This window comes from Labrus mixtus, chromosome 22 (assembly GCF_963584025.1).
Source record: "Labrus mixtus chromosome 22, fLabMix1.1, whole genome shotgun sequence".
Lineage (NCBI taxonomy): Eukaryota > Metazoa > Chordata > Actinopteri > Labriformes > Labridae > Labrus > Labrus mixtus.
The window spans coordinates 938,915-953,836 of record NC_083633.1 but is presented as its reverse complement, the minus strand read 5'-3'; the positions used below and the strand labels follow the sequence as shown (position 1 = coordinate 953,836).

At 37.5% G+C, this 14,922-nt stretch overlaps 2 protein-coding genes across 4 annotated transcripts; both read right to left on the bottom strand.

Annotated features, from left to right (window-relative positions):
- Positions 1–728: 728 nt before the first annotated feature.
- pyroxd1 (pyridine nucleotide-disulphide oxidoreductase domain 1) lies at positions 729–6,091 on the bottom strand. 3 transcript variants are annotated; one of them, XM_061029934.1, is made up of 13 exons: positions 5,779–6,091; positions 5,573–5,653; positions 5,201–5,320; positions 4,684–4,812; positions 4,306–4,379; positions 3,874–4,070; positions 3,701–3,798; positions 3,440–3,542; positions 3,250–3,362; positions 2,536–2,658; positions 1,996–2,133; positions 1,492–1,581; positions 729–1,069 (listed from the first exon to the last, which is right to left on the bottom strand). In XM_061029934.1, the coding sequence occupies exons 1-13, from the start codon at positions 5,854–5,856 to the stop codon at positions 911–913; spliced, it is 1,503 nt and encodes a 500-aa protein (XP_060885917.1). In that variant the 5' UTR covers positions 5,857–6,091; the 3' UTR covers positions 729–910. The 3 variants fall into 3 exon arrangements, with proteins under 3 accessions (XP_060885917.1, XP_060885916.1, XP_060885918.1); XM_061029933.1 differs by having other exon boundaries at positions 3,250–3,365; positions 5,779–6,090; XM_061029935.1 differs by lacking the exon at positions 4,684–4,812 and having other exon boundaries at positions 3,250–3,365.
- A 3,565-nt stretch (positions 6,092–9,656) lies between these two features.
- On the bottom strand, positions 9,657–12,360 carry LOC132956561 (islet amyloid polypeptide). The gene is made up of 4 exons (XM_061030072.1): positions 12,287–12,360; positions 10,790–10,885; positions 10,310–10,450; positions 9,657–10,198 (listed from the first exon to the last, which is right to left on the bottom strand). The coding sequence occupies exons 2-4, from the start codon at positions 10,867–10,869 to the stop codon at positions 10,024–10,026; spliced, it is 396 nt and encodes a 131-aa protein (XP_060886055.1). The 5' UTR covers positions 10,870–10,885; positions 12,287–12,360; the 3' UTR covers positions 9,657–10,023.
- Positions 12,361–14,922: the final 2,562 nt, after the last annotated feature.

The window sequence follows — 14,922 nt, the reverse complement described above, 5'->3', positions numbered from 1 at the left end:
GCACAGGCTGAGAGAGCCATAAACCGGAATGTAAATGCAGATACTCTTTGCTGCCCTGTGCAATAAGTCAGTCATTACAGGCCACTAGGCATCTCCATTTCTGCTGAATTAAAAACATTTTCCTGCTCAAGCCGACCTCAACAGTAATAAAAACCCTATAATTCCTGTATATTGCACTTATTTCCCTTTTCAAAAATGAAGGCCTAACTCCACACTTTAAAAGAAGGCTAATGGGGGATGGTAAATATAAGTGTAGAGGTTTCAGTTGGTGAACCACAGACACAGAAAACATTAACATATGAGACACGAACCTGAAGGCAAGAGGAAATAGACTTTTCACTTCTTTTATTCATTCAAATTGTGATTTTGAAGATACGTCGCTTCAGTTTAGTTCTAATGTTTCTCCTCCTTTCAAAAAGGGGAATTTCAAATAGCATCATCCCCAAGAGCAAAACATCCAAATAACAAAAGACAGCTTTGTGAACGCTTGATAATGTCTATTGTTAAAACGTCTACTGAGGCACAGGAGGAGCTGTAGTTGCTATGTTGGTAGAAATTTGATCAAGTGTCTCTAAGACAACAGAGCAACTACAGGATTTCATTCTTTCATACCATAAAGTATTGATGAACACGCCCCATTCTTTCAGTAAAATATCACTGTCATGCATATATGCAAAACTAACATCATGTTCACACATATCTCCCATGTAATTATTTAGTACACTTGGTTGAAGAAATAATTGATTTGAAAGGAAAAATACAGTCTGTTTCTCATTGCCAGAAAGTATGGGACACACCCATCAGCACAGACAGATGACGGATGACAGATGGCATGTTTCCTCATGCTTTGAGATATTTTTCAGGCACAAGTATTCTTACAGGACCAGAGTGTACAGTAAGATTCTGACGCTCAATCAAAATAGTCCTCTATATCAATGTTTGGGTTGAGCAGCTCCTCTCCATAGGGAGTCAGATCCATCTGGTTGAGGATCAGGTTCTCAAAGGTCTCCTCAAGGTCCGTTTCCCCGATAAGCACAGCTCCAACCATCCTACCTCCACTGAGAATGACCTGGAGCACGAGAACAAGGTTAATCTAGGTGACAACAAATATTCCATACACGTGATGTTTCCTCTAGGGGCTGAGGAAGTTCTGATGATGACGTGAGTTAGGATCTTCAGATGATTGCCCTTTATATCTACAAACTTGACCTAATTACCAGCTGCTCCTTATTTTAAAATAACAAACAGAATAACAGTGGCTCCTTTCACAAAGCTACATAAAATCAAATATCAAAAAAGACTTAAAGCATCCAAACAGTTTAAGCTTTGATAATCTTAAACAAACTAAATGTGTTAATAAATGAACAGATGCTTTTTTATTTAAGAAATCATTCAATGTTATTAAATGAGAAGCACATTAACTAGACTGTTAAAAACAACTGATGCATGAACACAAAAGAATTAACCCATTGTTATTCTCTTCATGGTCACCTTGACATACTCCAGGCCTTTGGTACAGCGTACCAGCAGCTCCTGGTCGGGCCCCAGGCCCTGCCCATTAAACTTTCCCAGCAGAACCACCTGTGAAATAACCGGCAAAACACAAGGTTGTTTTAATACAAAGAAAATATAACAACGCTATAATCCACATAATGGTTCACTGACAAACCAGTTATTCATTTGAGAACTTCACTCCCCTGCAACCAGCTACTAATATCAGAATCAGAATCAGGTACATTTACACATGCAAGGAATTTGACTTGGTGTATTGGTGCTAAACAATTAAAAAGGAAATAAAGCAGAACTAGCAACAACTTAAATAAAACAGTATAAGAAGATATTACAATATAGAAAATAGAATTTAAAAATGTAAAATATAAAAATAAAAAACACAAAATGTACAAAAGGTGTAATGTAGGAGCTGTGCAGTGGACTATGAGAAAAAATCTTAGTGTGTGTAACTACTCACAGAGTGCATGTAAGGAAGATACATACCTTGTAGTTAAAGAATTTGGTGATGTGTGAGAAGAGTTCAAAGCAGAAGTCCAGTTCTATTGGCTCCGACAGGACATGTGATGCCATGCATCGGCCTGCGTACCAGCCCATCTGACGGGCCTGTGTCCACAGTCGCATCTGTACATACATGTGACATACAGCAAAAACAAAATTTTTCATATTCTTTACAAATAAAATAGAGCAGAAACTCGTTTTTCCTTTCTTGCCACTCTCAATAAAACTGAAACAAACATTAGTGTGAGTTTAATGATAGATGAAAGGATCAGTTTCAGAGTTTTTAATCATTTTAAGTTGTAGAACTTTATATTTTTTTAAATAACTGAAATTAAACCAATTGAATGGTTCTGAACTAAGTTTTGGAATGTGTGTGATATTTGATGTTTCATTCTTTACACCTCTTGTAGGTATTCCAATGTGAAAGATTACATGGGTTAGCTGTTGGACAAACAATAAAGAAACAAAAAGATCTGAGACAACAGTGGAATTCTAAACAGATTTGTGTTTTGTCATTTAGTTTACCTGCTGCCACAGTAGGCTGTGTTCCCAGCATGCAGTGCACACATCCCCTGCAGCATACACATCTGGCTCTGATGTCATCATTTGGTCATCCACCCGCAAGCCCCCATCATCTGCCAGAGCAAACTGGAATCAACATATTAGTCATATTTTTTTATTACAAAGAGGGCTAAAACAATCTAAATCTGACATGTTTGATTTAATATTTACACTGGTTTTCATAAGGTACATGCTAAGGAATGCAGTGACACAGGGTCATCATGTGAGGCATTCACAGTCACACCCTAGTGCAGAGAGCTTTTCATGATTTTCTGTTGAACTCTATTAACAAACAGTGAACTGTTAGACTTTAAGCGTTTGCAGAACAGTAAGGCAAATTTTTTCTTGCAAGAAAAATCCACCAATGTATCTGCAGTAAGATTGTGAAGTATTTACCATCAATTTACACAAATCCATGTGTGAAAGTTGTATTTTCTTTGAATTAAGTTTGTGTATTCAGTTCAGAAAATATAGCATAGAACTGTTTCACTTCTCCAACTTTCAAATGTCACTACCAAATCTACACAGTGCACCTTTAACATTTTACTTAAAGAGGAAAGTAGATTGAAGCAAGGACTAATTACTATGGTTTTGTAAAACATCAAACTTTAGTAACATGCATAGAAAAGATTGAATCTCACAGTGGAAGCCCAATTTCTCCTTGTTCTATCTACTTACATTGTTGCCATGAAGAAACAGCTCGGTGTTTGGTACGACACCTGTGGCACTGACAACAAAATCACAACCAAATGTTTTGCCGTTGGTTAACTTGATGTAAACTGGCCAGGATCCTTTTAAGAGGAGAGAAAAGTATGAGGAATGAGAAGCTGGAGTATGGAAACAGAATCCTAGTAAACCTAGTTCATACCTTGCTCATCATTGAGTTCTTGCTGCAGGGAATGAAGCAGCTCCTCGGGGGTGAAGATTCTTTCCACTTCACACTGGTATTCCAGAGAAACTCTGCGGGACACCTGATCAAACACCAGTGGATTGAGGAGACAAGAGAAGATAAGAAACAGATTAGATGGTCTTCAGAGGTATTTGCGCTGATATCCAAACAAATCTACTTCCCATGCTGACTTCGTTCAAGGATATGCAAGGAGACATATCAGTGCACACACAATGTTACCTGCTCTGTTCCTTTGAGAACTATTCCTTTATGCCAGTCCGGACCAAGTGCACTGCCCTGCTTGGTAGAACTAGAACCAGGTCTTCTTGAGTTTCTTTCTGAAAACAAGACCATGATTAAAAAGATGTCACTGTCATATAAGAGAAGATACTAAATAAGCTTAATATAAAGACCTGCTGTGAAAGTATGGGCCGCTCCAGGTGCTGGTTCCTCTGTGGTGTAGCGAGTTCTCTTACAGGGGACACTTCTGTCTGGTTTGTCAGTTTCTAGAGATGGTATAAAGAATTGTGCCGCCCCGGCATCAAAGAATGTGTTTCCTATGGCCTTGTCCTTCACAGCCCAGATCACCTCGCAGCCTTCCACCTTGAACCTTTAAAGGAAATGTTTCAGAAACACACAATGAACAGATGATCTGTTAAAATGGGGGCAATGATATATGAATGACTTTCATGTAGGCTCTACAGTTGACGAATGTTATATTTTAATTTGGAAACGAGAAATAAATTTGTGCCACAAAAGGAACAAGAAAACAATAATTTATGTACAAAAAAATGACTTTTTTTAATCTAAGTGTTTGTGCAAGTTTTTTGGTTTTAGTTTCTCACACTAATTCCAGGGCAATCCCTCCGTTGCCGACCACAACGATTCTCTTTGCTTTGGATAACCGCTTCTGAAACTCCTGAACAAAAAGACAAAGAAAAGTGTCAAATATCAACATGTTCCTGAGCAAGAAACTTCTGTTCTACCTGTTTGTTAAAATGACAAAAATGCATGCACATGTTTGTTGCCTTTTACTTTTCAATCAAATGTTTCAAGATAATTGTCGCTGCTGAAGTGGTTAAAATGTTACAGTATGCACTTGTACTTGTTTTAATAATTTTAACAGAAAAACAGCGTCTTGCAACTGTAAGGACCCCTTCAGTATCATAAAAAACACATAGATATCTATTAAAAAACAAAAATGGGGTGTAATGGTGTTGTACCTGGGCGCTGTCTGTGTCCCTTATACCTAGCACATATGGGTGATCCTGGGTCAGGAGCTTGGGTCTGCCACCACTGCAGATACACAGTCTTTCATAACCAAAAACCCGGCCGTCTGCAGTTTCAACCGACTGAGAAGTAAAAAGAAAAAAAGAGAGATAGCTTTTTTTTTTTTTACATCAATTGTTGGTTGTTTTTACATACAGACATAAACTCTGTACAAAGACCACATGCTTCAGTATCTCCACAAGGTGGCAGCAGTAGACAAATTATGATAAGCAAAACAACTGTTGAAAATTACAGAACTGATATTTCAACACTATTATGGTTGAAAAACTAATGTGCAGCTTTTGTAACTGAGAGACACAAGTTTTTTTTTTTTTAACAGTTTCTAACAGTATTATCAAATCTAGAAGAGCACACCACCATCAACGCAATATCCAGCTAAATAACTACTACTCCTAAACACTTTATTTTTACACACCATACCAATCTAACAGTTTTCTAACAGCTGCTCACGTGTGATTTTGTGTTTAGTGATTTCACAGCAGAGTGGATGACAACCAGGTTGGGAAATTTCTCTTCCAAATCACTGGATGGTCTCTCCTCAACATCAAACTCTTCCAGCGTCTTGGATACCTTTCCAATGATAACAACAGGAAAAAAACAGATTGATTAGTTATTAGTTTTCTTTAACAGAATTATTAGCAGTTGACAGATTATTACAAATGAGGAACGGTACAATAAAAATAAAACATGTTTTAATATCCTTAAGTGTTCAATTGTGGTGAATGACACATGGTACGTTTTTGTGTATGGAAGCAAAAGGAAAAACTCTTTATGTCACAAGTGTGTGTGTGTGTGTGTGTGTGTGTGTGTCATCATCCTGACCTGTTTGTAGTTTGTCACTGCCTTGATATGGGAACCTGCTGTAATCAGAGCGACGTCAGCTGACGGTATCTGAGTTGACAGCTGTCAGAGGAACATTTATGGTGAATCATTAACTAAACACCATTCATAAGACTTGGTCAATCAAACGTACGGTTAATAGATTTCTCAACAACAGCCCTTACTAATAATTAGTCAATTCATTTCACCTGTTCAACACACGTAACACCCGCGATGCCACCGCCAAGGATAAGAAACCTAAATGTCCTCTCTTTTGTTTTTGCCATTTCTTTTTATAAATTGTGCATTTTTGGACACGCAGACACGGTTTGACATGTAAAAGTAGGTTGAGTTATATTCCTCTTCTCTCTCTACTAGTTCACATTTACATACATTAAAGAGCCAACTAGTAGTTGTTAAAATTGTGATTGAGTTAAAATGCTTTCAAATAGTTTTTAGCTGTTTTACTTAGCACAAGAACACAGGGAACTGAAGCCACTTCCGTGTTTACAACGAACTACGGCAAGCAGGAGTACGTAAGCGCATGCGCACTTCGTCTCTGAGTGCCTGGGCTCTCGCTATTCGAGCCAAATGCGTATGTGACATTTTGTCTATGAATAAAAAGACTAATCAAACTGACGACAAGATGATGTCCCCATATCATGCTCGTGTCTTCTTATTACTTTGTGCAGTCGATGCAGTTGTTGTGCCTTTCTGTTTAAAGCATATAAAGCGCACCCAAAAAGTAGACTAGACTATTTTATTACAATATGATCACATTGGCAAATGGGGCCTTAACTATTATACAGTATGGATGTTAGTAGGCCAATAACAAAATTATAGATGTATTACTTAATTCAAAAGTTTTGTACAATTAATAGAATTTTATTTAATTAGCCTAATATTTTTTCCTACTATTTTTCCTACTTTTCCCACATGTCTGCATTGACAGTTTCCTTGCCTTTGTACTCAGCTGCTTGTGCACGTGGAATACATTAATCGTATAATAATGATTAAAACAATAGGACATGGGTATTTTTCGTTGTAGCCGATGTTTCATGTTTCATGTTTTAACAAATTGGGAACGTGAGTTGTTTAATTTGTTTCCGTACAATAGGTTGTGAATTAAAGACCCCAAAAATGTTTGCAGTAAGAGTAGGTTACAGCTCTGTTTTGAATTTGAGTTGCAGTGACACACTCATGTTTATATTTGGACCACAACTGTCAGAGATTAATGTGGTCAAAGGGTCATGAATCAGATCTAAAATCCCATCAAAACACTAATCAGCTGTCATCCCTCAAGTGATAAACAACTCACCACCAAATAGCTGAAAAAATAAATCCTTTCGGGATTTTACATGATGGCATGTACATAAGTTGACATGAACCCCACTCAATGGAGATAATGGCTGCATTTTTTTTTATTCATCAGCAAAAGCAGGTACTTATTCCATTTTTGAAAAACCTTTTATGCTGATGTTAACCATGTAAGGGAGTATTGATGTTAGTGTCTGAGATGATCAGGTCACTGCTAATCAAGAAGGGGTTAATGCTGTGCGTCATACTTCCCCTCTTCAATTTCATGGCATTTCCCTGAATAACCTCTCGCAGCACATTACCATAAAGAATACTGTACTGTCACCACAATTCTGTTATACTAATGGGAAACATGGTGTTTATTGAGTAAAATAAAAAATATTTTTTATAGATAGAAGTTACCCAGCTTTTATATGGGGTTTAAATCAATTGTGGGGTCCTTGACCATATTTTTAAAACAATACCACTTTTAAAAGGATTTAAACCATTTCCGATAGCCAACCAAATGCATTAAAACCCAAATTAAATTCCTAACATGGAGCATACAAAGTACAATACAGAACCACTTCAAGTATGCAAAGGTCAGGACAGAGCTGTTGCTATTGGGGAACGAAGACAGGATAGTAGGTAACACGTACTCAAATCCAACTAGAGGGAGGAAATGGAAACCAAGGCAACCAGTAGGCTATGGAAGCACAGGCAACTGTTAGGCATACAGAGGTTATAGGTAACTGCAGCATGGGCTTAGCTCTAGAAAACAGGTGTGGAACAAAGCAGGTCCAAGAGATGGAAAGAGTCTGGTAGCAGAATAAGTCGACAAGAGGACATTTGTAGACGTACAGAACGTGGCTCAGGCTTATGAACTCCAAAAGTGTAAAGAAGAGGAAGCTATAGAGGGACTTGTGGAGTATGGATGATAGTCCAGTTAAATTCCTGATAGGGCTATACGATGTGCTACCATTACTCCAAAACCTAAAACATTGGGTAAACGGGGACCCATCATGGCCATTGTGTTTGCAGGTAGCTACTTTGAGGCACATAATGTTCTTTTGGAAGGGTGTCATACGGAGACAAAACCAGGTGTTGAAAGCTTAGCGGCAGGAATTGAAAGTAAAAAGATGTCCGGTGAATCCAGAATGTATTCAGGAAAATTTAAGCAGACACCAGTCAGGCCCTTTAAAGAGTAATGTTTGGAAGATGCAGTTAGATTTGGGTGGAAAAAGTTTGCACCAATCTGAGGCCTGACACTTTGTTATGGTCTACAAATCAGCAGATAGTTTATCTTATGGAACGGACTGTTCCCCAGGTGGACACTGTGGAGGAGGCTCATGAAAGGAAAAAGCTGAGCAGGTTCAGGGGCAGAAGCTGAGGGTGGGACGTTAGCGTTCGTCCAGTAGAAGTGGGATGTAGAGAGCTTATAGCAAGACCAGCTGTTTTATTACTGGGAGAGTTGGGAGTGCAGGGAAAGAGTTTGCTGACATTAAAGTCTTTATATGTGATTCTTCACACTTAAATGTAATAGAAATCAAGTATATCCTTTGAAAATAACTCTGTGAGTCATGACTGTCTACAATGAGTGTAACACCCGAGTCCCACTGTCTGTGATGTTTTCAGAGTTTTCAGAGTCCTATCTTCACTTTGTTTACATCGCCTGGACGGCCGGCTGACTCCTCCCCTCGTGTATAAAAGTTGTTTAATGGAGGGACTAGAGAAAAGAAGAATAACATACTGTACTCACTGCTTAACTGTGTTTCTAGATCACGCTCATTTCAGGTAAATTTACATGCAGAGTGAAGATACGAGCTGGACATCTGCTGAATCAAAAAATCACATATAAAGCCTTTAAGAGAGATGTCAGATAAAGCAGATAAAGTCAGTCAGTGGATTTCAAAGGGAATTAATAATGCCAGTTGAGGGCAAAAATAAAAGTAGGAGAAAACCATTCACCTCTTTTTTTTCCCTCTCTTCACTCCATCTCTTCCTTCTTGAAAATTAGGGAGTAGGGGGAGGTAGAGACTGTTCTCTTTGCTGTTCTCTTTCATGTGTTATTTAGGCACCAGGAATAGTTGCATTTTGTAGAGTAGAGAATTTTGAACTCATTACCATCTTAAAGGCATTTCAATTATATAACTTCAAGTTTACTGATAACTTAGTTAATTAAATCTCTTGTGACTATTTTTAGTTAATAATAAAACAAACGTAAATTAATACTGATATCCTTATATTACCTGCACATGTAAACCAGACCATTAACTTATTTTAGTAGGTGTTATATGTCTTTATTTACATTTAGCCTATCCAGCCTATTTGGAGCAAAGATTCAGTTTAACAGGGTTGGGTCAGCAAAAATATAAGATCTATATTGCTTTTTCAAAAAGGGATTTCCAAAATCGACGGAAAATTAAATTAAAGTTAAGTAGCTTTAATGACAAATAGGGTAGTAACAGTAATTAGGTGTCTCAAGTGTTGAATACATTTATCAAACATAACAGCTGGTATTGTCTGTCCAATAATATTATGAGATCTTAATATACTGTAAAAAGATAGAAATCAAAGCTGGGTTTGCATTGAATAACATGTACAAAGTGAAAAGTTTGATTTATTGATTTAAAGCTAACAGTGTATAGAGAAAATGTAGGCCTCTAATTGTTCCACAAAATGACTCATGACAAGGCTGCAGACACCTAAGCATTGAATTTGTGAAGCATTGTAATTCATGTCTTCATATGCAATAATGTGGCTAGAAACACTTAAAAGAATTTTCAAACTCGGTTTACACAACTTTATTATCAAAATCCAAATACACAAGTTCACGTGGATTTACATCTGTTTTCTTGTTGTTTTTTTAATTAATTAACTTTTATTCATAGTTGTATTGACAACATGCTGTAAATGTCCATTGCATTAACAGAGCCACAAAACACTCAGAAATACCAAAAAGAAAATAAATGTGTTTGATGGTTTAAATTAAAGGCACTGTTTCTTGAAATGTATGTAATGAAAATAAAAACTCTGTTCTTCATTTTTACCCTTAGTGTCATCTTCACTAACATTATTCTGACAATCATTGTTACACAAGCTGTCTGGTTATATCATCAGAGCCTTGGGGATGCTGGTGGAGCTTCCCCCAGTCAGAGCTAGAGAGGCAGGTATCTGGGAGGCTGCAGCAGGTCCCTCTTGCCGTAGGTGGAAGATCCCACGTTGGTCGGTGCATAGACAGTACCAATAGTGTTACTGGATCGGACCAGGAAGTCTGCTAGCCTTTGAGTGACGCAGGTGGCTGTGTTACACTTTCTCTTCTCTATGTGATGGCTGGGAGGATAAAAGCACAGACAATGGACTGAGAAGGCAGTAGCTCTCATGGATGGGATGAGTTTCATGTGATGAGGATTTAGAACTTGTGATTTCTGTAAATGCAGTTACCCATTCATAGCTGTGAGCCCTCTTTGCGGTCGTGTACCTATAAGGTCGAGGAAGGGGTTGGAAATTAGCCCCTCAGCTAGCCACGCATCACGCTCTGGAAAAGCACTTTCCTGCTCCCTGGATGTGCTGGGACTGAAGTACCTGAATCACAGAGGGGAGAGGGGTCAAACACTGAAAGTTGATGATACCTCCTTCAAAATCTAACGGTTCCAGGAGTGAGAAGAAAAAGTGTCCACTTGAGTTGTACTGTGAAGCACTTTACCACAGATAAGCACAATTGACTTCGAACTCCTCACACAGAACATTACAGACCCTCTTGAAGGACAATTTCCACAACATCCTACTTGTCCGCTAACCTCAGATTAAACTCCTGTATTGGTTTCCTGCCTCTTAAAATGATGCAGTTTCAGAGAGATCTGATCTGATGTGTTCAATGTTTCAGACACACTTACAAGACGTATCATATTGAATGCATTGTACCTGTGGCTCGGGGCAGTGGTGACACAGCGCAGCAACACAAGCAGAACAAGGAGAAGCACAGGCACCCGCAGGTGATACATAGTGTTGGGTGATTACCTGGATCAAAACAGTCAATAGAAGAGAATTTGATTTATTGTTTCAGACGGCTTAGGCAAATAATACATGCAGCTATCCATTTCTTTATTTTAGGTATTCAACCTTTTTTTTCAACCACAAAGACCAGGCAAAAATACACCTGCTTGAACCTCACCAGACAAACAATGTAGCTGTTTATCATGTCAGAATTTACACACACAGTTTAGAAGTGAACAAATCAAAGTGAGTAAAGTGCCCTGAATTACCTGAAAGGTAATGTACATTGTCAACTATCAACACTTTATGTACACTGTAATTGTAGAGCTCATTGATTTAATTTGATTCAATACAACCAGCATCTCCGTAGTGCTAAACTCCAATGTTACGTGGCTTATTTGCTCTGAAGACGACTGTGAACATTAATAATAGTTTTAATTAATACATGTCAGTGTCATTATTACTCTCTTAATATTGTTTAAAAAAAATCCATTGCAAAGTTTGTTAAATGAAATAGTGTCTACAAAATGCCTGTTCAGTCTGAGTAACAGTTCAAAACTCAATTATATTCAGATTATTATTGTGTAATAATTTCAAATATTTACAGATGAGAAGCTGGGACTAAATGGTTTTTATCACTTTGATTGAAAATCACATAAATTATAAATTATTCTAAAAATATGTGCTGGATAATTTATTGTTAAGAAGTTGTTTCTGTTCTCATACAAATCTCCTGGACAATTCCTGATGTACACTTGTAATCTATAATGTGTTCCAAAGCAACTGATTTTTAAAGGATTTTACATTAATACACTACTACTACTACCTGTTCATATTTTGGTGATACTGTCAGAAAGGTTGAATGTCTAATTTAGGATTGTGTTGTACACGATAGAATTGTATTAAAAATGGATTCTGTTATTCTGCCCCTCTCATGTATGTATCTGTCTAAAGCTGCACAGTTAAAAAAAAAACACCTGCAAAGTATACTTTCAGTAATAAACATTAAGTAGAATAAGAACTTTCTGACAGTGTCAACAAAGGCAGAAAAAATGATTAAAAATAAATAAATAAATAAATCTGGGCAGATATTTATTTATTATCAAATTTATTATCCTTTGTTTCTGCACATCATACTTTTCAGAAAAATATATTTACATTTGTAAATAACTGATTACTTTTGATGCCTCGTTACAATTTAATTTAAATTTATGCACATTTAAAATAATAATAATAATAATAATAATAATAACAACAACAAAAAAACCATCTGAAATTCTTCTGATCCTGATTTTATCTCCATCACACAGAGGAAGTTTTCTATGTCAGTCTATACACTCCAAAACTCCTCTAATTCATGTATCATTCAATTTGTAAAGACACAATCCTGGATTTAAAAAAAAAGGAAATAAACAAAGTACTTACTGTGTTTCTGGTTCACCAGCAGGCAGCGGATCGGAGCAGTCCAGGGTTTGTCAGACTGTCACACAAACTGACTGCAACAGTTATAGGCTCATCCCCCAATCCACTTGTGACATCAGCTCCAAATATAGACTTGCATTATCGTTTACACAGAATGGGGAGGGGGGGGGGGGATATCCAACTGCATGGTATGTATGTTGTACACAGTAAACCTTAATGTACACTCTTTAACCTTCTAGATGCCAGTAAATGCACGAAAATGTACATACACATAACTTGTGTGTACGTCATCATCCTCATCATCACCTTCGTCATCATCGTCGTTCCTGCTGTGATGGAAGTGACCCTCCATAAACCCACACCAGGGAGAGCTAAGCTGTCTTTCTATTTACCTTGAGACAAAGTTTACGGTCGTAAAAAACTCTGGCCTTGCTTCCTCCCCCTGGGATTCACCACCGATAAATAATAAATGTGTGGCTGAATTATCATTTATAATTAATGGTGTCTCATTATTTTGAAGGGACGTGTTGCAAACAATTGAAAGAAAGTTCCAATTAATGAGGCGATGGTAGAACTTAAGAACACTTTACAAGTGCGTGACATGCAACTCTGATGAGTGTGAGAGTCGGTGAGTGATAACATGTCAGAGTTTCCTGATAATTTTTATTTTTCTGAAACCTTAAAGCTGGGATTATCCTGTCATCATCTTAAAAACACTACTTCTGATCATGTGTCATTTGAAAGGTGTTGCTGGTAGTTACTAGCCCACATAGTTGAATTGTATTTGTTAATCCTGATGAAGCACAAGTCATCTCATGGTAAGTAAATGTTACATTAGCAGGTTGCTATGATCATACTAATACCAGGACTAATAACAATATGAGTCATATCTGATTGGTGGTAGAAAGTACTTACGATATTTATAAAATTATGTCAGTGTTTATGTTTTTTCTCCATTGCCCAAACCGAGCCAATGGCTAGTTCATGACCAAGCGACCCCGCGACTTTGATTTAAATGTTACTAGACTGTGACTGGTGCCTGTAAATTTATGACAAAAACGACATTCCCAGCTAAGCTACACCCATTTTAATAGTTAAATAATGTCACCATCTTGCTGTAAAACATTGGTTTGCATGCCCATTTACTTCAGGTAGCCATGAAATTCTCTGCAGTATGAGACTGGATTTTCAGCTAAAATTGGGCTTTTCTTGGATTTAATAGAAATTCACTGCACCATTGATGCCATAAAAGCAGTTATAGCTAAAGTTACCATGGTTGAAAGAAAAGTGCTCATAAAAATGTTATCATCAGAGTATGCAAGATTTGCAATTAAATGACTACCAGGACCTTGTTTCTGACAAACATTAGCGTGTGTCTTTGAAGATCATGCCACAGTCTCTATAAGGAGAAGCCACCACAGGCTGCTGGTAAGTGATGGTGGTTTTCACCAAGGCTCTGAGCTAACAGAGATATTTAGTGCAGTCCTAATGGACATGTAACACCCCCAAACCCACAAAGTCCCAACTAACACCTCCCTGCATTTCCTGTAAGCTTCCAAAGACATCCTGCAGATGAAGAGACTGACATGAAATGTTTCAGGTTTCTATCATTTAAGTGGATAACACAGTGTGCATGAATGATATGTGCTAACTTTGCCCAGATTAACACACAAACAATGCAACTTTATCAAGGTGACGAAAAACATTTAATTTTTTTACATGCACAACCGACTTTGCCAGTGGATGTAAATGAAATAATCTTATTTAAAAAGCAAAAAATAAATTATTCAATATAAATCCACCTATTGAATATTTAACAACTCTAGCTGATTTGAAAGATTGTTAGAAAGGTTAATATGCACAATCATGAAAGAAAGGACAGTCAAGCAGTGACGGCAGAGATAAGAAAAGGAGAGTAAAGGGAAGAGAGTGGGTGATATGTGTAGGATTTTAAGTCTATTTTTACAAGCTTAAGTCTTGGGAAACATGTCCCTCGTATCACTCTGTTACCTTGTCCCTGTATTTCTTTGGTAATTTTTGCAAGCCAGGTGGAACAAGGGTGGCAGCTCAATTTCCTGATCTAATCCCGAAAAGAAAGAGTTAAGTGACCTCTGCAACCCTAAGGTATCAAAGAGTTGTACTGACATCATTCTTGTTTCATAAGGGGAAGGTGCAGCTTAGTTTTCAATTTTCAATCCAGGGCAGAGATTTTGAGCTTGAAAACTTCAAAATACAAGCTACTTATGGCTTTATTAGTTTTCCTACAGCAGAGGATACATGGAGGATCAAAAGTCCCCGCTGAATTGAATGCAGGTAATTTGCTCGTGCCGTCCAGGTTATGGCTCTATGGTATGTGTTCTAACCAACAGTGTGTCCAAGCTTTGCATAACTCCCAACATAAAGGACTGAAGTTTGTGTAATACCTACACAAAACTGAAAAACTGGAGCAACAGACTTTTGAATGAATAACAGAGAGACCTTTACACAAACATGTAACTGGTGTGTATAGTCTGGTTGAGGCCTGTGTTGCACCCAGTCCCCAAAAAAAGTCATCATTGACACCTAATTGTCCAGTTCTTTGATAACTGTTTTATCAGTCAACTATTGCTAATGAACACAAATGTGTCAATTATTCTACT